At 41.9% G+C, this 25726-nt stretch overlaps 1 protein-coding gene and 2 non-coding genes across 6 annotated transcripts in view; 1 reads left to right on the top strand and 2 right to left on the bottom strand.

Annotated features, from left to right (window-relative positions):
* Positions 1-743: 743 nt before the first annotated feature.
* LOC141807526 (cadherin-20-like) overlaps positions 744-25726 on the bottom strand; it is a 153727-nt gene continuing 128744 nt past the window's right edge. For all 4 annotated transcript variants that reach the window (XM_074693613.1, XM_074693612.1, XM_074693614.1 and 1 more), the window contains 10 exons: positions 25269-25563; positions 22236-22355; positions 18813-18980; positions 17672-17859; positions 16498-16751; positions 12128-12264; positions 8689-8810; positions 8440-8557; positions 4789-5040; positions 744-2472 (listed from right to left, as the gene is read on the bottom strand). In XM_074693613.1, the coding sequence (XP_074549714.1) occupies positions 1952-2472; positions 4789-5040; positions 8440-8557; positions 8689-8810; positions 12128-12264; positions 16498-16751; positions 17672-17859; positions 18813-18980; positions 22236-22355; positions 25269-25563 (2175 nt within the window). In that variant the 3' untranslated portion in view covers positions 744-1951. The remainder of the gene's footprint in view (positions 2473-4788; positions 5041-8439; positions 8558-8688; positions 8811-12127; positions 12265-16497; positions 16752-17671; positions 17860-18812; positions 18981-22235; positions 22356-25268; positions 25564-25726) is intronic.
* trnae-uuc (transfer RNA glutamic acid (anticodon UUC)) lies at positions 5292-5363 on the top strand. Its single transcript has one exon. It is a non-coding gene; the product is annotated as a tRNA-Glu (tRNA).
* trnae-uuc (transfer RNA glutamic acid (anticodon UUC)) lies at positions 6819-6890 on the bottom strand. Its single transcript has one exon. It is a non-coding gene; the product is annotated as a tRNA-Glu (tRNA).

Raw genomic sequence — 25726 nt, 5'->3', positions numbered from 1 at the left:
GCGTGCTGCAGGATACAAACGTATTTATGTGAAAACTTAAACCCAGACTACATTAGAGGCTCATCTCCTGTGCAATTTCACCGTCGAATGCCGCCCAGCAGGTGAGCCAGAGCCGATGATTTTCAGAGTTAGGTCTTTGTTGTTTGTTGTGACGGTGGAAATGGATTTCATAGTGGAAGAAAACATCGTCTGAGGTAGATAATCGCTTTGATTTCCTTCCTCTCACTCCTTTTTCTTCAGTTTCTCTTTGACTGATGTAGGTAATTAAGTGTATCCTCTTGTTTTTAATTGATTAATTCTCTTTAGTTGTGTTCACTTGCGTTCAGGTTATGGTGGAAGCGTTAAGAGAGGAGCTCAGGTACATCACACAGCGACGTCAGGGTGAACTTTTAATCAGAGCTGCAAAACAAAATAAGTCAAGCGGTGAACTTCTTTGAGGGAAACTGTGATGAAAAGTGAATCATCTGCAATAACACTTTGGAGGACAATCCAGCATATGATTGCAAATTTAAGCAGCTACTTAATCTTTTGAATGCTTTGGGGAATGGCAGCAAAAGGAACTCTTTATTAACATAAAAACACTCTGAAGATGCTCACAAAGCGTGGATCCCTTTTTTTCTAGCACGAGTGCTGCGAGAAAAATCAATTTCCTGACTTTCAGGTGGTTTAAGGACAGAAGAGGAAGAAGAAATGTTTTCAGATTTTTATTAGCAAGAATACAAAAAGTATCTACATTCACATACCACGTACTGTAGCATGACTGACCACATGGATTCAAGTAAAATTCAATCATTATCAAAATGTTCTGCTCGCGTCTTTACAAGTTTGAAAAATCCTTTTTTTGTCTTTTGGTTTTTTTCTTTTTCATCCAAACACTGTTTTTTTTTTCTCTCTTTTCATCCTTTTTACATTTGGCACTTGATGCAGATTATCGGTGTCTCTGAAGTCCACAGGATTGGAGGATTAAGCCACATTTGTGTGGTGGCACAAAAGCAACACCGTATCTCCAAACGGACAGATCAAGCCACGCTCGCCGTCCGACGCTGGCTGGGCACGGTGGTGGATCAGAGGAAATTGAAAGGCGGCTCCAATTTCTGTGAAAATTTGACCCTCTGCTGGGAAACTCTCCAGCCCTCGTCCTAAGATTACCAAAAAAAATGGCTTCCTTCTTTTTTCTTGTGGATGCAAAAACTGCTTTTATGTTACGATACAAAACGCTCAAAAATGGTACAAAAAACAAGAATACGATAAACATATCAACCTGGAAAACCCACAAGGGATTACATCATTTCCTGTGCGTAAAAAACAACACAGAGCGACAAAACGAGGGCAGGTACGTCATGTATGTTACAACATAGAAGTGATCTTTTCACAAAGCTGCATCAGAATAATTTAGCAAAGAATATAAATACAGCACGAGAAACAAAGGAATAAATTAAGACCTGCCACAGATGGAACAAAGAAGGACGCGTCTCCGTTTGCAGCAATGACTTCCTCTCTTTCAGCGTCTGAGTCGTCTGAAAGCACAAACTCAGAGGAGTGGATCAGCTTTAGAGTTTCATCTCCCTCTGTAAGAAAAAGTAGTCCCGTTTTCTGGCATAAATCAGTCTCCGCTTTGATGCGAGCGGCTCTGCCAGTGGCGGGGTCAGGCAGGAGAGTTAACATGTGCTTTGAAGCCGCTCCTTTCGCGGGGCCTCGCAGGGCTGCCAATCCAGCCCGGCTCTGAAGCGCGTCCCTGGGGGAGATTTAAAAACCAGCTCACACTGCTTCTGCGGGCATCCCAGGCCGCCATCGCCGTGGAGAACGGAGGCTTCGGCAGGAATTCAAGTGCTAACAGTCATGGATGAGGGCGTGAGCGGCTCTCTTGTGTCTCTTGTCTTTTCTCTGGTTTTGTTCTTTCCGTCTCATTTTGCTTCCCTCTCTGATTAAAAAGGCAAAAGGTTCGGCTGTTCTACCACATGGGAGGACTGTTTGTCTCCAGCACGCCGTACATCTCGGCGAGCTTTTTAAAGCGAGGCCCCCAGTCGTTCAGATAGTCGTACTCGTGGTCCGTGTTTGATGCTCCTGACTGGAGCGAGCTGAGCGACTCAGCGACTGACCCCTCCCCCTCGTACGCGTAGGTCTGCAGGGAGTCGTACGGCGGTGCACACGGGTCAACGTCGGCCTCCAGGAGCTTCGCCAACACGTATCCGTGGACGTTACTGTCCCCGCTGCCCCCGCCCATCACGCACGCCTGGGGAACGTAACGCGACAGGCTTTCGATCTCCGGCAGCATGTCCTGTCGCATCTTACCCAGGTGGTGATGAGCTTCTCGGGGGTTCCACATGGCGGCGATGTCGAAGGCTTCAGTGTCCTCCTCGCCGCCACCTTCATCGTCGTAGCGTACGATGTTCTCGTGGACGTTCTCCTCTTCGTCGCAGAGGTACGGCTTCTTACGGTGAGTCCGCAGGGAGAGCATGAGGAGGATCATCACTGGAAGAAAGAAGAGACAGGAAACAATCAACATCGATGTATGAGGTTACAGAAAAAAAAAAACATGCTGCAGTTTGACCAGCAGGTTTCTGTGTTAAACTGATGACGATAAAATATATTTGTAAGAAATGTTGTGAAAATGAAATACTTATTATGAAGTTAGAGTTTAAAACATTAACATTTCTTTAGAAGTTTTCAACTTTTTGTTGCATTCTGCACATATGAATACTGGTTTCTTTGAAAGTGTAAACTTATAAAAGGTTAAATCTGTGTCACTGAGTTTGCTGTTGAAAAAAAATGGCAGCATAGAAGACTAAACTCATAGGAAACTTGGATGTCAGGCTTTGGGACTTATACATCATTTTCTAAAGAAACTGCAACATGTGGCTCTTTGACTCCTTTGCAGTGGCTCCTTGTAGCTTTTTTTTTTAATTAATATACAGAATTTTTATTTTTCTTACAGAGGGTATTGATGATTAAAGACATTGCCACTAAATAAAATCCTGCCCATCTGTCAATAAAGCCTGCCACCGCTCTACTTCACCCCTACAACATCAACAGCCCACCAACTTTCCATGCACCTGTGGCTAACCTCAAGGAATAGAGAAAATACTTTTTTTTTTCCAAAAAAGAGAAATAATTGAGTTAAGTAATAAAATCAATTTATGTTATCAAATTCAAGAATTATTTCAAAATTTAAGAAACTTTTGAATTAATTTAAATTTAATTTATTTATTTATTTTTTTTACATATTTTTAAAACTTCAAAATTGTTGAAAAATGTTGCATAGTTTTCACGATTCATTTTTCTTATTTCCATTTTTGACATTTGTCCACATTAAGAAGAAGTTTTTCAAGATTTTGCAAATATAGGAATTTATGCAACTTTGGCAAAATAATAAAATATTAAAACTTGATACAAAATTAAATGTTTCTGCAAAAATTTTGAATTTCTGAAAATTGGGACAAATAATTGTATTCAATTTTTTGAAAATTTTTGCAATTTTTTTTTTGATATTTTTACATTTTTTAATGAAGCAAATTTTGGAAATTTCTTTTTTCTTAAAAAAATTATTCATGAAATATTTCCACATTTTTTAAACTTCAAAATCTTTGGACTTTTAGCAATTTTTTTAAAAAAAAATTTATGTTGCAATTTTTTTGAAATTTTAAATTTTTAGGAATTTTTGCAATTGTGGCTCTTCAAGAATTTTTGCATTACAAATTATTTGTTGAAAAAAAAAAATATATATATTGTTTCGATTTTTTATACACTTTTTTTTTCTTTGCTGTGAAGATAAAGTAGATTTTTATGGCCCCTTAATGACTTTAATCCAGGTGAGCTGAGGAAAAATGGCTCTTACGAAAGTAAAGGTTGCAGACCCCTGATATCTAGATCCACAACACCATGACTGACTGACTGAAAACCTTTAACTTGGAGCCTTCAGGTGTTCTTCCTCCAGGTGCATAGTTTTTAAGTATGAGCTGTTAAGTCCAAAGGATAAATGCTCATGTGATAGAGATAATGTTTACAGGATTTCATCTCGTCAGTAGAGACATACTCGCTCATTTTAGTGTGCGTCAGAAAGGAACAGGATGTAACGAATCAAACAACCTCCTGTCCTCAAACCGGACACGTCACAGCAGAGAATCAGGATGTGTTTCAGGGTTTTTAAAAAGCAGCCAGATGAGGATTAAATATGAGTTTGTGTTTGTGTCTTGGCCGGCGTTCATTAGCACCAGCGGCTCTGCAGCATCTCCCCGCAGGCTGATATGGACGCTGTTTATCTCTCCCTGCAGACTCTGCACAGTGACTCACTCTGCTGCACAACAGAGAGGTGAAACACTTCAACGTCTCAACTGTGGTCTTAATGCTTGGACAGATTTTTAAAATTTTGACTTTGGATGATTGTTCACTCATTCATTCATTTTCTATACTGCTTAACCTGTTCAGGGTCCAGAGTGGCTGCAGTCTGTCCCAGCTGTCTTGGCCTTGGGACAGACTCCCATACGGTCTAGCGGTTAGGATTCCTGGTTTTCACCCAGGTGGCCCGGGTTCAACTCCCAGTATGGGAATTGTCTTTAAGCATTTGTGAGTGGCTGTAACAAGAGATCTCTAGTAGCATATCAGGATTTATACAAGCCCTCACCTGACCTCTAACCTGAAACTTGAACCCTGATCTTTGCACCATCAGTCACACACAGGCTCTGGTGATAGAGATAAACCCTGTGTCCACCTCTTTAAACTCTGTAGAGTGACTCGTACGTGTACCGAAGTGACAGGTTTTGACTTAAGATAGAAGAAGACTCTTCTCACCCAGCAGGACGAAGATACAGGCCAGGATGGCGATGAGCGCCCCTCTGCTGAGGCTCGCCGGCAGGCTGTACGCCTCTGCGTTACACGACATGACGTTCCCCTCCTGGTCACAGCTGCACACTCGGATGGTCAGCGTGCTGGTGCTGGTCTGGACCGGCTGCTCGCCGTCAGAGATGAAGATGGGCAGGTAGAAAACAGTCTGGTCCTGCTGGGACCAACCTCCTCGCCGAGTCAGGATCCAGGCGGTGTTGTCTGGAGGAGAGGAAAATGTCAGGGAAAGGTTGAGTCAGGTAACAGAGAGAGGGGGGTTGGGGGCTTACATGACTACAGGGGGAGAAAACAGATACTGGGAGAGTGTGGATCCAGATCAGACAGGGCGGCAGAGATCTTCAAAAGTGGTTGAGAAATTTTGCCTCCAGCAAGACATGAATATTTAGTCAAACACTGTCGAGGCTGATCTTAATCTGAGACAGAGTTTTGAAGATGCTTTTTGTCAGTGTCAGTCCCATATGGTCTAGCGGTTAGGATTCCTGGTTTTCACCCAGGCGGCCCGGGTTCAACTCCCGGTATGGGAATGGGTTTGACACCATTATTGCCACACTACACCTACATCAGGCCAATCAGAAGAGAGGCCATATTTCATCTGAAAACACCAAAACGCAGTGAAAAAAATCTGCGTTTACATGGAAAAAGTGATGTAATACGCATGCCAGGTGGCACTATAACTGTCTTGTTCAGAAGCAGCTTTAAGTAGATCTCCAATGAAGTAGAGTTGGGCCGATCATCTTGTGTATTGGTGAATGAGACGATCGTAACAACGGTACTGTTGTCCTACAGAGTGTGACGTCAGCGTTTCCAAAAGTTTTCAAAAGTTTTTATATTAGGTCAGCTAAAACGCTGTCTCCATGTAAACGCAAGGCCGAAATGCAACAAAACTTTTGCGTTTCACCCTAAAACCATTGTCATGTAAACGACCCCTTAACCAAACCCCATAAAGGCTTCATTCAAAGCAGGTAATACACATTAATGTGAATGAGGTGGTTTATAATTGTGCTTAGTCAGAAACTAAATGGATAATGACACTAAGGAGTGAAGGTCAAAGGTTAAACTAGGACCATGTCTTTAATTTGGGGATTTCTGTGGTGTTGTCTTCACAGTTTAAGGAGAACAAAGTTTGATGAGAGTCATGAGTAAGAAGAGAGGCTATAGGTAATTTGGGTTGGTGTCAACTAGAGTTAGGGTAGGTTGCACTATTCTGCAGGTAGCTGGATTTCAATGTTGTCACATTCCTGGTTTCATGTGATGACACAAAGTTAGTTCCCATACCGGGAGTTGAACCCGGGTCGCCTGGGTGAAAAACAGGAATCCTAACCGCTAGACCATATGGAACTGTGAATCTCTTGTTATTCCTTAATCTTTGACTACTGGGCTAATGCCTATTCTGGTTTAAGTCTTCATTTTGCTAGATTAACTGTGATCTGCTACACGTTCCTCAACCTCAGGAAGAAAAATAGACTTTTAAGTAACCTTCTATCTAAAGTTATATCCTGTCACTTTAATAAACCCACAAGTCTTTTTCTGGAGTTTAAACTGGAGCAGAAAGTGGTTTATGATCTGTCTCTGATAGTAGTGTGCCTTTGACCGGTGGAAGGAGTTCAAGTTTGTCATAAGAGAACTAGAACTTCTAAAAAACATCTGTGTTTCTGTATTTCTTTACTGGGCAAGAGAGTTTCTTTGGGACCTTGAGGTTCTAGAGACATCGTCATCACTAGACCATACTGGAGGCCTCAAGACTCGCTGGAAATTTCCAATATCACCTCATCATTTGACCAAATCTTTGAACGAGGCCTTTTTCACTGTCTAAGTCTGTATATTTTTCCGACTGGGTGACCTGCTGACGACACCTCTCTCCAGAGTTCAACCAGTAGCAGAAAGTGTTGGGGCAGGGCACTGATCATATTGGTGCAACCATTACGACAAAGTTTGTAGTTCTTTGCTAGTGACATTAGTCTTTGTAGACTTAAAGATAGTTCCCATACCGGGAGTTGAACCCGGGCCGCCTGGGTGAAAACCAGGAATCCTAACCGCTAGACCATATGGGACCTGTGTACCTACACTCCCAATTTCTGGTTTGTCACCTTGATGGTGATCAAAGAGTATTCGATCAGCTCTTTTAAGAAGTTCATTCTCTCTACCCTGGATCGAATCTTCCTCCAAATGAGTGAGCTTTGACAACAACTCAACCTCCTGCATAACAAAAGACTTCCGGCTTACTCTTTAACTCAGGTGAAACCCGGTGACTGTGATATACAATAGTGTCAGAACTGGGCCACAAAGTTCCTTTGCTCTAGGGCAGAAGACCTGGGAAGTTTTTGGTCCAGAGGTGAGAGGACAAAGTTCAAGTTTGTTGTCAGAGAAGAAGAAGCAGTGAGATTAGATAGGAGGGATTTCCAGGGTCCAACCTGGGCCACCTGGGTGAAAACCAGGAATCCTGACCGCTAGACCATATGGGACTTGTATCTGCCCCTCAGTCAAAAAACAGTTGAGCAAATCTTTAGGGAAAGTGAAATTGAGGTCAAGAAACTTTGTAAAGTTTGGGTTATGTTTTAGCTGAAGATGACTTAACTGCAAAAAAACAAAAGTCTTATCAATTTTTTTGTAGTTTTTCAAGTTTTTCGTACTTGGTATGAGCCACATTCAACTTATCAGTTTAGGAAAATGTCTTGTTTCAAGTTTTTTAAAGACAAAAATGAGGTCTGAATTGCTTATAACAAGTAAAAATCTGCCAGTGAAACAAGAAAAAATTGCTTTAAACTAGAATAATGTGACTTGATACAAGTCACTTTTCTCTTGTTTTACTGGCAGTTTTTTTCTTTGCCTCTTTTTCGTCATCTTTGCATATGGAGTGGGTCATTACTTTGTGTGGTTCATTTGTTGGTCATGGACACCAAACTGGTTTTGTCTTCAGTGATATTTTTACTATTTTTGCTCCTGTATCGTCCGGAGATCCTACATGTAACCATGGCCGCATAGTTTACTTGTGAAATCAGCTGTTAGCAGCCCATAGCATGTCAACGCTAACTGGTGCAAGGCCTGATGTTTCCCCACAAGGTGAGGAGAAGGAGGTGAGGACGACGGGCTGGTTCTCAGGTGAGAGCTAAGAAGTGATGACATGGACCTGTCCTTCCATCCATTGTTTTTGGGAACGTAAGATCTATCTCCAATAAGATGGACGAGCTAGCTGTGCTAACCCAGCAACAGAGGGAATACCAGAAGGCAGAGTAGCATCATGCTATTCACAGACATTTTTTTGCAGTGCGGCTTTACAGCGACACAACATCTACATTTTTATTCAGATTGAGGGGCAGATCAGTGCATGAGGCCGCATCCTGGTCCAACAAAAGTCTACATGCTCCCATACCAGGGGTTGGACCCAAGCTGCCTGGGTAGAATCCAGGAATCCTGACCACATGAGACTTGACTTACTTTTGTGAAATATGTTTCAGTTATTTCAGCTCTTTTTAAATGATGTAATGCCGTGCTGAGATGATACTCGACCATCTGTCTTTCCAGCCTCAAACCTGAATGTAAACTGAACTCATCTGCCCCCGGTGGAGAAGCCGGACTGTACATCTCACATCTTTTATTCACCTTGGTTGTCTCTCAGAGTGAAGTTGGGGTTGTTTGCCGCCTCTGGAGCCAGACTGTAGTGGAAGTGTTGCCCACCCAGCGGCTCGTCTGGATCCACCGCTGTTACCGTCTGGATCAGCTGGGTTACATCAAATCAGACAGAGTCAGAGCAGAAAGAGTCAAGAGTCACCTTTTTTTCAGCATGTATGGAGGAAAGTTTCCAGGATGAGCTCAGAGAACAAAAGTTTAGTCTGAGACGTGTGCTCGTACCTGTCCTGCTTTGGCGTTCTCACACACGTACGCCTCCAGGTAATGCATCAGAGACGGAGGATTATCGTTCACATCCAGGACCCTCACAGCCACCGATACACTCCCCACCTTGCTTGGGTCGTCTGCAGAAACACACACACACACAGACACACACACAGAGGAGGTCAGAGGCTGCATGCTGCATCGATGGCTTCAAATAAATGACTCGGAGGATCCTGCTGAGCGCAGTTTGTGCCCCTCTTAATCTTCAGCTCATTTCCAGTCAGCCGGCGGCACATTAGAGCTCCTCGCGCTTACATTACGATTCTATTATTCTCCATTAACAAGCGCACATTTGCATTTCTTAACCAGCTGTGTAATAGGCAATGGGAAGGCAATTAGTGAGTGGTAACTACTTTCTCAGGTTTCATCACATGATCGATCAATCAATGAGGTGACTTTGGCTCTGGAGGTCGGCGCTCCGCACACAGGCATGTTTCACTCTGAGTGTGTGAACTGTAAAAGTGTGTGTGTGCGCGAGGGTCAGAGAGCAGAGCTTTCACTGGAGACTGCTGACGCTCCACTTAACTACGGGGGAAGTCTAGCTGAGTAAGAGTCCAGTAAGGAGCTCAATGAATGTGAGAATATCTGTGGAGATTTTTTCAATCAATCTAAATTTTCAATAATAATTCTGTAACCATGAAACCAAAGATCAAAGACGTCAGTTTTCTGCCTGAGTTTCAGGATCCTGTGTCCCGTATTACGTCTCACTGTGACTCTGATATAACAGCTGAGTGTGACGCCTCTACACAACAAAGAGACACACAGAGTACGGGATGAGTTTGTGCTGTTTAAGAAGTGAAAGTCCTGTTTTCATTCCTGTTTTGATAATTCTCATCCCGATTTTTCTCATCCATTATAGAAATGTGTAAAAACATCATGGGTTTGTACTTGAGAAATGTTAGTTTCATATAAAAAGGATTTAATGACTCCTCAAAAGTTTCCTTAAATTACAAAAAATGACTTTTTATCTCTTTTCTTGTGGTCATAAACTGATTTTTATAGGAAAACGTCATCCTATGATGAATTGAATTGACGTAACAAGAATGTTACAGATTCAGGATCAGAGCCACTGCTTTTTAGGCTGTTTTTTTCCACAGATCTCTGACATTTTTTAGATGTTTATAGAAAAAAAAAACAACTTGAGAATCTTGAGAAAAAAGTTGAACTTCTGAGAAACAAAGAAATTAGAATTTTGAGAAAAACAGAAATGTGAAGAAAAATAATCATTACGATGACAAAAAAGGAGCATACTGAGAAAAGAGTCATGTTTTAAAGGGAAAAGATAGTAAATCCGGGAAAGGGTCAAAATTCTGAGGAAAAATGAGAATCTGAAAAACAAGTTGGAATCAAATGAGAAAAAGAAACCAGAAAAAAAATATTGTGAAAGACAAAACTATAATTGTGAGAAAAAAAATCAGAGTTTTGAGGAAAATAGGACTCAGAAAAAAGCCTGAAGATGAGAAAAACAAAGAGTACTGAGAAAAAAGTCGGGACTTCAAGGGAAAATGGTGCAAATCTTAGAAAAAAAGTAAAACTGAGAAAAAAAAGTTTAATGAGAAAAAGTTGGATCTTTTAGAACTGGATGATTTTTTTTTTTTTTAAGTGATCTGAAAAATGTATAAATCTGAGGAGGGAAAAACTTCTGATATTTTGTGTTAATTTTGAGAAAAAAATCCCTTTTTCAGGAAAATGTTCGGAAGCCGAACAAAAAACAAGAATTTTTATGAGAAAAAAGTCTTAGAGAAAAAGATACGTGATTTGAAAAAAATGGGCAATTTTGAGAATTATTTAAAATTCTGAGAAACAAATGAAAAATTTTGCAAAAAGAGACAAAGTCAAGGAATGAAAAGAAAGCTGAAATCTGGGTGAAAAAACTGCAAAAAAAAATGTTGGAATATGGATGAGACAGAAAATTAGATCTAAATTTTTAAAGTCAGAACTCTGAGAAAAAATGAGAAATCTGAAAACACATTAGGAATCAAATGTGAAGTATCACAAAAAGAAAACAGAAAGAAGTCAAAATTAAAGACAAAAGGTAAATTGTAAGGAAAATTTAAAATTCTGAGAAAAAAAAACAGAATCTTGAGGAAAAAATGAACCTGAAAAAAGTCTGATGATAAGAAGAACAAAGAGTACTGAGAAAACAGTCGGGACTTCAAGGGAAAATGTTGAAAATCTCAGAAAAAAGTAAAACTGAGATAAAAACAAACTCACAGGATCTCGCGACAAAAGTTGGATCTCTTAGAACTGGAAGAAAACCATCGAAAAAAAAAGTAATCCTAAAAAATGTATAAATATGAGAAAGAAACAATAACAATGAGGAAAACGACAGGTTCCTGACAAAAAAGAGTGCTGACTTTTTATCATAATTTCAAGGAAAAAAAGCCTTTGGTCAGGAAAATTTCAGAAAGCCGAAAAAAACAAGAAATTAACAAAAAAAAGTTCTGAGAGAAAAGGATATTCGGTGTGAAAAAATTGACAATTTTGAGAATAATCATAATTCTAAGAAACAAAAGAGAATTTAAAAAAAGAGACAAAGTCAGGAATCTGAAAATAAATCTAAAATCTGTGGGTGAAAAAAGAGAAATACAATTTTTTGAATATGTATGAGAAAGAAAAAAATATAAATTTTGAAGGAAAAAAAAGTCTGAATTCTGAGAAAGAAATGAGAAGTTTTAGAAAACTACTAGCAACTAGTTTTCAGCTTTTGTTGGAAGAAAAAACTGTTTTGATAAAAAACCAAACACTGTAAGAGTTAAAAAAAAAGAACAATGAGTGTTTTCTTCACTTCATCAGTCAGCTGTTTTTCTTCCTCCTCCTCTAACCTTTCCTCTGTCTCCTCTCCTTCCTCATCCCTCCCTACCTGTGCCCTCCTCTGACCTCTCTGTCTCCATCCTTCCTTTAATTAGCCTGTATGTGAAAACGTATTTAATCAGTCATTAATTTAACCGTGTTTGTCGACCAAACAGAGACACACACACACACACACACACACACACACACACACACACATGCGAGCAGACAAACAGAGCTGAGGGAGGAGGATGAAGGTGACTTTCAGAGCCACCAGCTGCGTTTGGATCTGCAGGGTTTCTCTGCTCCACGTTCTGTAACTCTGCAGGAGATGTTTTCCAAAATCACTGCCTCTGTATTTCTGCAAATATGTCCCGCCATCTGTTTGTGGGGCTCTTTATCTCTTTTAGCCTCGTTTTTTGTCGAGTCACTCTGTAACTTTAAGACTTTCAGACAAACTTAAACAAACTTTTGAATGTATTCTGATAATTCCACCAAAGTTATGAAACCGAGCGTTTGGGGTGAAGTCTGCGCTGTGAAGCAAGGAGGCTTCGATGTGTGACCTGTGTTGGTGTGTTGGTGTGCGTCAGTTTGGCAGACTCACTCATCTCCATGGCGAGGACGGTGATGTTGTGCCAGCCCAGCTCCTCTCGATCCAGCGCTCGCACCGTCATCAGCGACCCAGAGGTCAGGTCGATGTAGAAGAACTTGTCGGGGTCGCTGGACTTCTCGATGGAATACCTGGTGACAAGAAAACACACACACAGGAAACATCCGTGTTATGTAAAGCATTTTAGGTGTGTGTTTGTGCGTGTGTGTGCGTGTGTGTGTGTGATAAGGCGTCAGGCTGGCAGCGTCTGAAGGCACACAGAGAAGAAGATAAGACTTCATCAGAGTGTCTGCCTCGTCTGCCAAACAGCAGCGGGGAAACACAGACCTGCAGCGCGGCGCCTTGGCTCGTGTGCCGCCACCACGGGACGGTTTCCAAAACACTCCTCTGAGAGTGACACACACACACACACACACACACACACACACACACACACACACACACACACACACACACACACACACACACACACACACACACAGAAAACAGAAAAGGAAAGGAGGATGTAGAGCGGCTTATCCTCTTCCAGGCTGCAGAGCAGAAACCTGTTTCTCTAACCGTGAAGGGACGCGCTGCAGCTTCACCTGAGGAGGTAAAGGTGCGTCTCTGCCTCCTCTTTGGAAATATGTTACACAGCATCCTTAAAACCCAGCATCACACACTCATTTCTATCAGATAAGAGGTATAAACATGTCTCAGAGGAGGCTAACACACTCAGCGCTGTGTTTTGGACTGTGTCAGCACGGCCACGTCAGGCCAGGATCTCCCTGAAGGATCCCTAATAATATCACTGCTCCACAGCCACCAGGACAGGCTGCTGCGTGTGTGTGTAGCAGGTGAAAAGTGTGTGTGGGCCAGCTGTCTGTGTGTGAGGATAGATCTGCCAGTCATGCAGTAAAAGGAAAGAAAGCTGTGAGACCAAAATGAGACAGACTGAAGGTTGTTCTTATCTGTCATCTGATGCTGCTGCCGCTGCAGATTTTTGGACTCGGCTCTTCTTCTCTGAGTCATCCTCCGCTCTGACTCTGCTCTGTGTGACGGGCACTGTAGCGCTGCTCGTTTTACAAACAGGCGTTTAGAAACAGACGGATTAAGTGGTGATGCTGATCCTGGTTTTGACTCTTTTCAGGAGTCAGAGTTTTTGGTAAATTAGCATCATGAGGAGGTTTTCGAATCAGGGACATTGTGTTTCTATCGTTCCACTTTTACTAGTGCTGTCAGGCGATTAAAAAAATTAATCTAATTAATTACAGGATTTGTAATTAATTGATCTAATTAATCACATTTTAATCTCATATCTGCTTAAGGTCCCAAAATAAAGAATTTGAATTCCAGGACATTAAAATTACATTAAAAGACATTAAAAAACATTTAAAAATAAGGTGGGAATATATACAACACATTTTTAGGTACCCTGAGGCATAAGGAACACATGAAAAAAGTTTTATGGTTCTATCTTTCCAAAATCTACACAGTCCTGCACCTAAGATAAGCTGATTTGATTTTTAGGACGTTTTTTTGCTTCAGTCACATTTTTACTCGATGTGGACTCAATTTTCACTGCAATATGAACTTCTATACTTCTATGAGGCCAGGAGAACCAGGGCTAAAGGCTAAAATTTGTGAGGAACTATGTGCAAAACACTTTATTCAAGTCTTAGATCAAAGAAAAGTGAAGTATTCTCAGTTTAACATGCTCTGAACACACAAACTGTTGCTGATTGGTGCAGAGCAGCCCCAAGCTGAAACATGACACCAGGAAGATGGAAGCAAATTTTCAAAGGATTCTTTAGATTTAAATACAGGACATTTATCAATCATTCAGGGCTTGTTTAATGCAGTAAAGAGTGTAGAATTATCTCTTTTTTACAGAATTGAGCTAGAGCAAACGGTTGATTTTCTGCAGATTTTCAAAAAGGACATGTGAATAAACGAGATGTGGACGGCAGTCCCCTTAACAGCACTCCCTCTTCCCCCGGGTTCAAAGCATGTGTCTGACATCAGGTGTGATACATTCAGGGACCGTCGGAAATTTGAAAATCTGACGAGAACACCACTTTTTCCATGTAGGACAAACGGTTTGTAAATGCTAGACATTTGAAAATAAGTGCGTCTTTGAACGCCCCGCAGGTTTGGGATCCAGATCAATCTGCGTTAATTTTTAATAACTTCAGAACTCTGTTTTAGAAACAGACGGACACAGCGACAATGTCCATTTATTGTACAGTCTATGGTTTCATCTTTGTATATTTTATAGTTTAAAAGGTTTTTAACCCTCTGTCTGTAACTTTCTGAATAAATCAAATTTGAAAAAAACAACAACTTTTCTTTCATGCCCAAAGAAAAATGAAAACATAAGACTACCACTGTGACTTTTAAACAGCTGTACACTGTAGTCACTGCTGACCGTGTACATGCATGTCTTTCCAGAAAATCTCTGTTTGACCAACAAGTTAAAAACTCTACACAATAAGTTTCAGTTTCTGCGAATGTGTTTTTCTCCAAAACTTAATTTTTCACATGTTTCCGATGTCAGAAATTTCCTCAATGCAGCAAACAAAGAGCTCTCCTTAGTGTGTGTTCTGCTTATTTGGCTGAAATCTCCCTCAGCACCATGATCCGTTTCAGGTAAACTGTGATTATAAAACTCTTCACTTGTCAGAGACGGTAAAATAATGAGCACCCATAAGTGCTCCTGCTCCTTATTGACGACAGAGAAGGAGGAGGAAAATTCGGACACGGCAGTCGGATAAACTGCTGAGTGTCCACACACACACATTTACACACACACACACCAGCCACCTTGTCACCCTCATCCTCTTCTCTCAGCCCTGATCGAGGTTGTAGCAACAGACAGTTACGACGCGTGCAGCCCACGCTGTGTTGATTCGCTCACATGATTAACGACCTCATTAAAGACTTTATGTCTAATTAGTTTATGAGAGTCTGGACAGTAAACGCAGCACCAAACATCTGTTCTGTCAGAGCTCAAAAACACACTTCACAGTAATGAGACGGGTCCTCAGGCCTCTGTCTGAGTGGGAGCGGGCTAATTACTGGATCTTAAAACTCAACAGGTTCAGTTTTAACGTCTGTCCTCTTTTTTTTGACACATGAGACTCTGTGGAGCTCTGAAACACACAAAGTCAACGGCGTCTGCTCTGAGGAGAAGTGTTGTGATGCTGCCCCCTGCTGGTGATCAGGAAGCATCACAAAAGTGATGTTACAGGGAATGTGACTGTCTGCAACTTGCTCTGTAGTGTATTCCAGACTTTTATTGTTTGCATTAATTCTATCTGATGTAATTAAGATATATTTTGTTACAAGCTTTTTAAAAAAATATAATTTCACATCTTTTAAAGTTGATATTACTGTATTCTACAGAAAAAAGACTTCACATTTGTGAGTAAAAGTGCAGCTGCTCACCGAATCATTACTTAAAGAAAGCTTTCGGATTTCAGAATGTCCCAGCTGCATTTGAACGCACCATAAGTCGAAACATAAAAAAGAGGGATCACAAAAATATTTTTTATAAACTTTTTTTTAAGTTAACCTCAGAGTTTTTGTATATTTGACTCACTTTGGGATTTAAAATATACATTTTTAACACTCGCAAACTTATTTAAGATCTTGTTTTATTGTCCCGATGATTTGAAAATAGCAAAGTCTCAATAAAATCAAAGCAGGATTTGAATATAAATTGTCGTGCTGTATTAATGCAAAAAGTTAAGTTTTGGGAAATGGGAAAAAAACTTGGTTGAAACTTGTAAATAATACTTATATTTTACAAATGATATTGAATAAAAGCTTTGGATTCTTATTGAAATTAAAATTAAAATGTTACTCTTACTTATTTTTTATTTTTAACTTTATTTTTCTCATGTATTTGTTCATAAAAATTATGATAAACTTTTTTTACAGAGCCCTTTTTAGATTTCAAGTTTTACAGCAAGGATTAAAAATAATGCTTAGTATTTTGAAAGAAAGTGAGAAAAATAAATAAATAAATAAGTAAATAATAATAACAACAACAGTAATAATAATAATAATAATAATAATAATAATAATAATAATAATAATAATAAATAAAATATTTATAATAATAATAATAAATTTATTCAGTCACTTATGTTGAAAAATATAAAGACTCAGATAAACTCAGGACAGGCTCTCCATGGAGTCTGTTTTTGTGACTGGAGTTGGAAGAGGTCACGGATCCCCTCAGGGTGATGATCCAGAGTGTTGTGTTTGAAGCCTGACCGGATTATAAACTGACTAACCTCCTAATAACTTTGGCAAAATGAAGCCAAAACGATCAAACCCTGAACACTGAACAGATCAAGGACAGCGTCTGTTGTCCTCACCTCACGGTGTTGTTGGCAGCGTCCGGGTCCCTCGCCGACACCGTCTTCACCACCGTCCCGATCTCTGCGTCCTCTGACAGCTCGATGAAGTACGCCGGCGAGTCAAAGATCGGGGGCTCGTCCACGTCCTCCACGCTCACGTGAACGATAGTGACGTCTTTGAAGGGTCCACGGTGACGAAGGGCTGGGTCCAGGTGGGTGTTAGCGCCCTCTACCTTCAGAGTGTAGCTCGGCTTACTCTCAAAGTTCAGCGGCTGGAGGAAGAAGACAGACAGAAGACAGACAGAGAGGGTTTTATAAACGTTTTTAAATCACAGAGAAATAAATCTACACCAAGAGAACTGAAGAGAGGAAACAGCATGTGCTCGGTGTGATAGATCAAAAACGTCCAGTAAAAGATCACCAGAGGGGATTTCATGTCAGGACTAAACACAGATGTTTCCCTTAGAAAAATTTGGAAATAACAAATTCGCCAAAGGAAACAAACACTTTGAGAGCAGGGTGTAGAAAATACATCGGTGTGTTATGGTTTTTAAACGTCTGGGGCTCTTAAAGGGACCATGATTTTTTAAATTGCTCCTGTAAATCTCATCAGCTGACATCACACACCTCAAAGCCACCCGACTCCATTGACAAATAGTGTAATTTCACGCTTTGGAACACAAGGGGGCAGCAGACACACAACTCCTGCGTTCAACAAAGACGACTTCATGTATTGTGAAAGGTGTGCTGTAGCTTTAAGAGGTGAAATTAAGGGATTTTAATGGGTTTTAATAGAGAAAGTAACTAGGATAATTGGTAAACTCAAGACAACAAAAGTTCCAAGAAAGGATTTCAAAAACTTTTTGTACAAATTTGTGTCTTAAATTTCAAATTAAGTAACTAGTTTGAACCCTTTACAAGAACTCTTTGATAAATCTTGAATTTTTTGTATTTTTTTAATATGGTTTGTGACTTTTTCTCCAAAGTTTAAGGAACTTTTGGAAACAGAAATATAAAAACTTTGAGCTATTTCTCTCAGATGTATCATTTTTAAGTCCCAAAACAATAAATCACAAGTTGCAGTTGTCAAAAATCTATTTGCAAAGCACCAACAAGGGATAAATGCAGATCAACCTCCAAAGATCTGTTAAAATCTGACGTATTTTTCTATATTTTTAGTTTTCCTTCGTACCTTTTTCACCGTGATGATGCCGAACAGGTTGGTGGGGTCGGTGCTGATGTCAAACGTGTCCCTCCCGTCTCCATCGATGATGCTGTACCTCATCTCCGCGTTGACCCCAATGTCCCTGTCCTTCGCCCAGATCCGTCCCACCGTCGAACCCACAGGGGCCGACTCTGGGATGCTCATCTGATACAACCCTGAGGAGGAAAACAAACCATCCTGATCACCAACCTGCTGCACCTTTCCTGTTCTCCGTTTGTCCTCTAGAGGGAGCCAAACCCCTTTCCAGCTCCTCTCCAAACCGCAGACAGCTTAGAATAAATGGGTCCATAAACGCCGCACAATTGGGTTACATACCGTCTCATGGGTCAGCTTCAATTTCATCTGCCGTTTAACCTCAAAGAAGAGGTGACAGCTGCCCAATTTGTGGCGCTCCCTGCAGCCCGAAGTGAAATGCCGGCACATTGTGCTTGACAGAGGGGAATCCCTGAAGCTCTTCACAAACCATCAAAGTTCCATCGGAGTGATGGCGCTAATTGGAGGGGGGCGGGTGATGGAGGTGGGCGGACGGCGGGTGTTTTTCTTTGTCTAGCAAGGAAGAAGGAAGGAAGAGCAACCACGGACAGCTAGACAACCTCTGACCCCAAGAGGACGGTAATGAGAGGAGCAGGATCGGGGATAATCAAAGAGACAGCGAGGGGAGGGAGGGCAGAGGGTTAACGTCCAGGGACTGGTGACCAGACGTGGACGGAGGGAGGAGGGCAGCGGGGCTAACAGCTCGGGGGCCTGAGAGGAACGAGGTGGAGGCGCACATACAGAGCAGTGAACCCTCCTCCATGAATATGTAAGCTGCTGCTCCAGTTTTATTACATTCACTCTGCAGCCCCACAAACAGCCGACCAGCAGCCTAACAGCAGCCCTGAGACAAAACAAGGTGTTGTGTTTGAGATTCAGGTGAACTTCAGGGGTCGTTTCAGGGATTTGGGGTTTATTAAGATTCGACTTGGGTAGATCTGAGATTTCCCCAAACATCGGTTTGACTACAAAACGCCAATTAGAGCAGCAACAGGAAACAATAATCAGGGTAATTAAGAGGAAATGGATCAAAAGTCCTAGAAACGAGTGTGTGAGTGTGTGTTTCTGCGCTTACTCTGGTCAAACATGGGCGGGTTGTCGTTGATGTCCCCCAGCGAGATGCTGACAGTCGTGGTCCCTGCGAGCCCCCCCAGCTGGCCCCCCATGTCCTTGGCCTGGATGACCACGGTGTAGTTTTCCCTGGTCTCACGGTCCATGTCGGCCAGAGACACTCGGACGACGCCTGAGGAGGTGAAGAAAAGGTCAGGCACAGAGATGGCGACACAGATTAGGATCGTAAGATCTGAGTCCGATTCCTGGACCTGGACTTAAGTCCACTGATCAAACATCCAGCATGGAGCGTGCTGCTTGGAAACTAGAGATGGAGCTACAAACTTATCACTGAGATTTTACCAACACACTTATTTTGAAAGAAGAGCACTGCTGCCCCCTGTTGGCGGTTAATCACGCTCTAAATTCTGCACATTCACATTTTCCTTCTTGTGCACAAACCAAAGTCTGAAGTCTCACTGAACTACATCTGGGTTGTGCTTGGGCTGCTTTTAAAAAGCTAAAGCTCTTTACATTCAGCAGCACTCAACACTTCTTCCAGCCGACGTCTCTAAATAAACGTTTTCATCCTGATGTGAAAATTTGAGAGTTCAAGAAACTCATCAGAGGACACAGGACGAGCAGGAAAGTCAAAGAGACAGTTCAAAACGAGGAATCAGAAACATTTAGGGCTATTTTTTTCATTGCTTTTCTGTCCTTTCTTCCTTCCTTCTATCTCCTTCCTTTTCCCTTTTCCTGTCCTTCCTCTACCATTCCTCATTTCATCCATCCTTCCTCCTCCCCATTTCTAGTTTCCTTTACATTACTTTCTTGCTTCCTCATGTACTTTGTTCCTCCCAATTTCTTTTTATCTCTTCTATCACTGTTTCCCTCCTTTCCTTTCCTTTCCTTTCCTTTCCTTTCCTTTCCTTTCCTTTCCTTTCCTTTCCTTTCCTTTCCTTTCCTTTCCTTCTTTCCAACCATCCATTCAACCTTCCTTCCTCCCGAATCCTTTCTTCCTCTCCCATTTCTCCCACTTTTCCTTCTTTTTCTCCCCATTCCTCCCAAAATCCTTCCTTTCTTCCTTCCTTCCCATTACTTCCTTGTTTCCTTTCTGCCTTTCTCCCTTCCAAATCCCTTCCTCCCCAAATAATTTCTTTCTCCCTCCCTGTCACTTCCTTGCTTCCTTATGTACTTCCTTCCTCCCAATTTATTTTTATCACTTCTATCTCTTTCCCTCCTTCTTTTCCTTTCCTTTCCTTTCTTTTCCTTTCCTTTCCTTCTTTTCTTCCTTCCAACCCTTCATCCATCCTTTCTTCCCAAATCCCTTCTTCCTTCCTCCCTTACTCCTTTCTTCCCCCATTCCTCCCACTCTTTCTTCCTTCCTTTTCCCATCATTCCCCCACACATCCTTGCTTCCTTCCTTCCCCATTACTTACTTGTTTCCTTCCTACCTTCCTTCCTCCCTAATCCCTTTCTCTCCAAATCCTTTCCCCCCAATTCCTCCCTTCCTCCCTACCTTTCTCCCTCATGCCCTCCTTCCTTCCTTCCTTCCCATTACTTCCTTGTTTACTTTCTGCCTTTCTTCCTTCCAAATCCCTTCCTCCCCAAATTATTTCTTCCTCCCTCCCTGTCACTTCCTTGCTTCCTTATGTACTTCCTTCCTGCCAATTTATTTTTATCACTTCTATCTCTTTCCCTCCTTCCTTTCCTTTCCTTTCCTTTCCTTTCCTTTCCTTTCCTTTCCTTTCCTTTCCTTTCCTTTCCTTTCCTATCATGTCCATCTTTTTTTTCCTTCCAACTGTCCATCCATCCTGTCTTACCAAATCCTTTCTTTCTTCTTCCCTTACTCCTTTCTTCCCCCCCATTCCTCCCACTCTTCCTTCCTTCCTTTTCACATCATTCCTCCCCAAATCCCTTCTTGCTTCCTTCCCCATTACTTCCTCCCTCCCTCCCTCCCTCCCTCCCTTCCTTTGTTTCTTTCTTTCTTTCTTTCTTTCTTTCTTTCTTTCTTTCTTTCTTTCTTTCTTTCTTTCTTTCTTTCTTTCTTTCTTTCTTCTTTTGCTGGTCAGAATAGTCTGAATAAGAAAATCAATCCTGATCGAATCCAGATCCTGATCCTGTCATATAAACATCCTGACATGTTTACCCCATATCGCCCCCTAGTGGAGAACATGTTTCTTGGACTGAAACAGAATTTGCTGATGTTTATGCAGCACATATCGCTGCAGAAAACTGACCCCTGATCATCTGGGATCAGGAAACACCTGAGGGACAGGTGAGCTTTGATTTCATGAGTCTTTAATGATGGCAGTTCTGAGTTCTGTTCACACGCAGCGATTTTTTCCTGGAAAGTTATCGACTAGGGCGTTCATGTGTTACCTTCATGTTTTACCTTCGAGTTTTTTCACAAAATCAGAATTTCTACATCTTCACTCGACTGTTAACAAAACATCCTGAGCACAGGGGACGTTCGGCTCTGCCTGGAGCTGCAGAATCCAACCAAGGTCACGGGACGTATTTTTTCTGAACAGTGAGACATGAAGTGAATGTTACGATGCTGTGGTTGTGCGTTAAAGTTTAACATCCTGTCTCCTCCAGTGAAAACTCTCAGGGCTGTGCAGATGTTCCAGTCAGGGAGGTGATTGATAGCTGTAACGCCACTCGTGTTTTGGTGATGGATGAACGTACAGCAGCAGCCGTCTGAGAGGCCGCTGATGGCCGGGCAGCCGGAGAGTTTTGGCAACAGATTTCTGTGCTGACAAACAAGGAAATGAAGCAGCTGGGGTAAACAATGGACACTCAGCTTTTAGGAGACTAATGTCTTTCTGGAAGAGGCTGTGCTGCAGTTTGGAGACTTTCAACTCCTTATTCACAACATCCAGGAAGGAGTGTGAGCACGCCACCGTCTTTCAGCGAGGATTTTAAGTTGCAAAATAACAACAAGATGATATTTTTGGAGGCTTTGGCTTTTACTTTCTCTCACCTTAAGGGCTGCTTGTCTTACTCCATCCACATTTTCAACAAAGACCTCACACTTCCACTTTAGAAGCACTTTTTGTTGAATGAAAAGTGTCGGAGATTCTGCGAGTTGTAATAAGAGAGCGCCGAGTTTCAGGAAAAGTGTTTGGTAGTCTCGTAGCAACAACAGGAACCACGCTGAGCTTCCCACATTCAGAGCCGGTGCGTGTACACAGGGGCTTACAGTGTGGACTGCTAAAATCAGGCGGCGCTGCAATTACAGTGAGATCCAGGGTGAGAAACAAGGTGGGGGGATTTAACAGTAGCTGTCAGATGAGTGTGAGCAAATCCCAAGCGTCAGGGCTTTATCAGGTTATCTAACATCATTACCAATTCATGCGCAGCTCATGAAATACTTAAACTTTCCCTGTGAGGTCTCAAACACTTCAAACACTCCATGAAATGCCTCAAAATGATGCACACGTACCAGTTTTTGCATCCACAGAGAAGTAAGGCTGGCCCTCCAGGATGCTGTAGACCACGCGGGCGCTGTTTCCGTACGTGGGGTCATCAGCGTCTGTAGCCGTCAGCTGGATCACAGACGTTCCTGGAAAACAATAAAATGATGGATTTAATATTTCAGTTTGTCATTCGCCTCATGTTTGTGTGCACCAAAGCAGAGGAAGACAAATATATAAATATAAATGTAAAAAGCTGCAAATATCACCTTAAAACAGAACAAGCCTGCTAAAAATAAACCAAACAACCCAACAAAACAGCCTCAGAGTGAGAAAAAGTAAAGACACGGCAAAGACTGTAGGGAGTTAAAGATATCAGCCCAACACTTTTTTTGCTTCTGCATTGTATGTTAAAAAAAACATGACTATTTTAGGAAATCTAGAGGTTTTATTTTGTTTTTTTGGCTTTAAATATAACTATGGACTGAGCTTCAGGTCACTGGAAACTGAGGTTTTTGAGAGCGCCTGCAAAAGTGAAGGTTCTGTTGTTGTTTTTTGGGAAGTATGGAGAAATATTCAAAATCAACTCTAGTTTGGACATGATTTCCATTTTGAGTTTTTGTTTCTTAAAGTGAAAGGTAAAAAAATCTGTTTTAGAAATCTCTGTTTGGATGGATGTAAACTAAATCTGAGTGGTGAGGTTTGAAGTTGAGATAACGAACTAAAATCGAGATAAAGATGAGACTAAAGTTATGAAATGGAGCAGAGAGGACGGAGACTGTTCAAAAAGAAGAATCAGAAACATTAAGGGCAAATGTTCTGTTCCTTTTCTGTCAGTTCTTTCCTCCTTCCTTTCCCGTTCCCTCCCTCCCTCCTTCCTTCCTCCCCATTTCTTTCTTGCTTACTTAACTTCTTTCCTCCCAACTTCTTCTATCTTTTCTTACCCCTTTCCTTTCCTTTCCTTTCCTTTCCTTTCCTTTCCTTTCCTTTCCTTTCCTTTCCTTTCCTTTCCTTTCCTTTCCTTTCCTCCCTTTACATCTTTTCTTCCTTCCTTTCCATGATTCCGTCCTTTCTCCTCTATCCGCTCTTCCTTCCTTCCTTTCTTCCTAACCCTAACCCTCAAACTTTTTTTTCCTTTCACCTGGGTTACTTCCTTGCCCCCTTTCTTGTTTCCTGTCTTGCTTCCTTGTTTCCTCTCCTCCTAATCCCATCCTCACAAAACAATTTCACCCCATTCCTTCCTTCATCACTCCAACTCCTTCGTGTATCCCCCATCCTTCCCTTTCTACCTTCCTTCCTTTTCCACCATTCCTCCTCAAATTCTTTCTTCCTTCCTCCCTGGTTACTTCCTTGCCCCCTTCTTAGTTCCCTCCCTTGCTTCCTTGGTTCCTTTCTTCCTATCCCTATCCCCTCAAAACCCTTTCTCCCCAATGTCTTCCTTACATTAACCCCTATCCCTCACACCCTTCCTTTCTTCCCCACTTTTCCTCCTCAAATTCTTTCTGCCTTCCTCCTTGGTTACTTCCTTCCTTGCTTCCTTGTTTTCTTTCTTCCTTATCCTACCCTCTAAAAACCCCTTCTCTCCATTCCTCCCTTCCTCCTCCCAACTCCTTCCTTCCTTTCTTCCTCTTTTTCCTTTTCCACCATTCCTCCTCAAATTCTTTTCTTCCTTTCTCCTTGGTTACTTCTTCGCCCTCTTTCTTGTTTCTTCCCTTGCTTCCTTGTTTCCTATCTTCCTAATTCTATACTCTTAAAGCCCTTTCTCCCCCATTCCTCCTTTCTTCCCCTATTCCTTCCTTCCTTCCTTTCTTTGCAGGTCAGACTAGTCTGAATATGATAATCAATTCCAAAATTTCTGTCTCAAATATCTGTCTGGATAGATGTAGTCAGAATCTGTGAGGAGCGATGAGGTTCGAAGATGAGATGCTGAACAGAAATTGAGATTCTATTAAAGGCTCTGTTCTCCCTTTTCGGCCAAAGTACCAGGCGCTCATTGGGTACTAATGCTAAGTTGGTTCTAGCCACTTGTATTTTTCCCCAAGGATTGGATTTTGAGTGAGAAACTTCAACAAAGCAACAGAAAACTCAGTCAGCAGCTTTTCTTTGATAAAAATGTCTGTTTTCCACTGCTCATCCTTGGTCACGGTAACCCCGCCCCCAGCCCCTGACGCAGATAGTGCTTCACTCTGGCCTAGCTAAGATTACACAACACTTCTTTGTTTACTGAATGGAGCAGCAACCCATCAGTTTACAAAAGCACAAGGTGGAGATGGCCTAGCGGTCTGGGTGGAGCCCCATGGCGTACACCTGTCCCGTATGGGCGGTTGTCTAATGTTCCGGTCTGACCTATGGCCTGTTTCCTGCATGTAATCCCTTACTCTCACCCTGTTTACGACAACATTCACTGCCCTATCCTTTCTGACTTAAGGCATAAAAAGCCTAAAAATAGCTTAGATAAATAGATAAACAAATAAAAAAACAAAAAAACAAAAACGGATCAAGCGGGAAAGGAAGTAAGTCACAGAAACCACATAGAAGCATCCAGTGACTTTCAAAACGAACCAAACTGGAGCCAGACCAGGAGTCAACAGGTTTGAGGTTTTAAAGGAATCTGTCAGTGCATCTGATTTCACCATTGGAGCTAAAATGACCCTGATTAGATAAAATACTGTCTGAAACGTGCTGTGAGGCTCAGACAGATTTTCAGCCTGTGGAAACGTCCTTCAGGGAACTACTTTTCACAGTGAGAACATTTCAGAGTGAGAACTTTTTTTTACTTTTGCTTCAGTTAACATGTTGACCTTTTCTTTCTCCGTCTCTTTTCACACAAAAACCTGAGCTTCCACTTCAGGGGAGAGTTTATTGAGTGCTGACACCTCTGGGAGGACTGATGAGGTCAGATCTGCCGATATCAACACATCAACACATCAACCGAAGATCTGGGGCTTTTCCACTCCTGTGCGGCTCAGATACATGAATTAATCACGCCTTTATGGTTCAGAGTCAAACAAACAGGTTTATGAAGAGCAAACATCTGTCTGCCTTCGTTCTCTCCTGCTCACCTATTTTGGACATCTCAGGAACAGACGCCATGTACGGTCCGTCCAGAAACCTGGGCTCGTTGTCGTTGATGTCCTGGATCTTTACGATGAACTCAGACTCTGGCTCTAGTGGTCTGTCTGTAAGGCGGTTTCTCGCCTGTGCTCGGAGGACGTACTGGGCCTTCACCTCCCGGTCCAGCCTCTGGATGGCGTGGATGTCCCCGGTGCTGTCGTCGATGGTGAAGGTGGAGCCGGCGCCTTCGCCGGTCAGGATGTACTTAATGGAGCCGTCGCCTTTGTCCATGTCGGAGTGGAGCTGAGGGAAAATTTACAGACAGGTTTGAGAAACAGGGTAAAAAGAAAAGGGTGACACATTTTGACTCCTTAATACTGACTGTGTTCATCATAAACTGGTCACCAGGCCAAAACCGAAGGTGATATTGTAAAAGTCCAAAAATACAACAAATGTTTTTCACTGA

This window comes from Halichoeres trimaculatus, unplaced genomic scaffold (genome assembly GCF_033239565.1).
Source record: "Halichoeres trimaculatus isolate MK-OKI-2021-1 unplaced genomic scaffold, fHalTri1.1 fHalTri1_scaffold_18, whole genome shotgun sequence".
Taxonomy (NCBI): Eukaryota; Metazoa; Chordata; class Actinopteri; order Labriformes; family Labridae; genus Halichoeres; species Halichoeres trimaculatus.
Note: the sequence above shows the minus strand (reverse complement) of the source record. Positions and strands in the feature narration are given on the sequence as shown.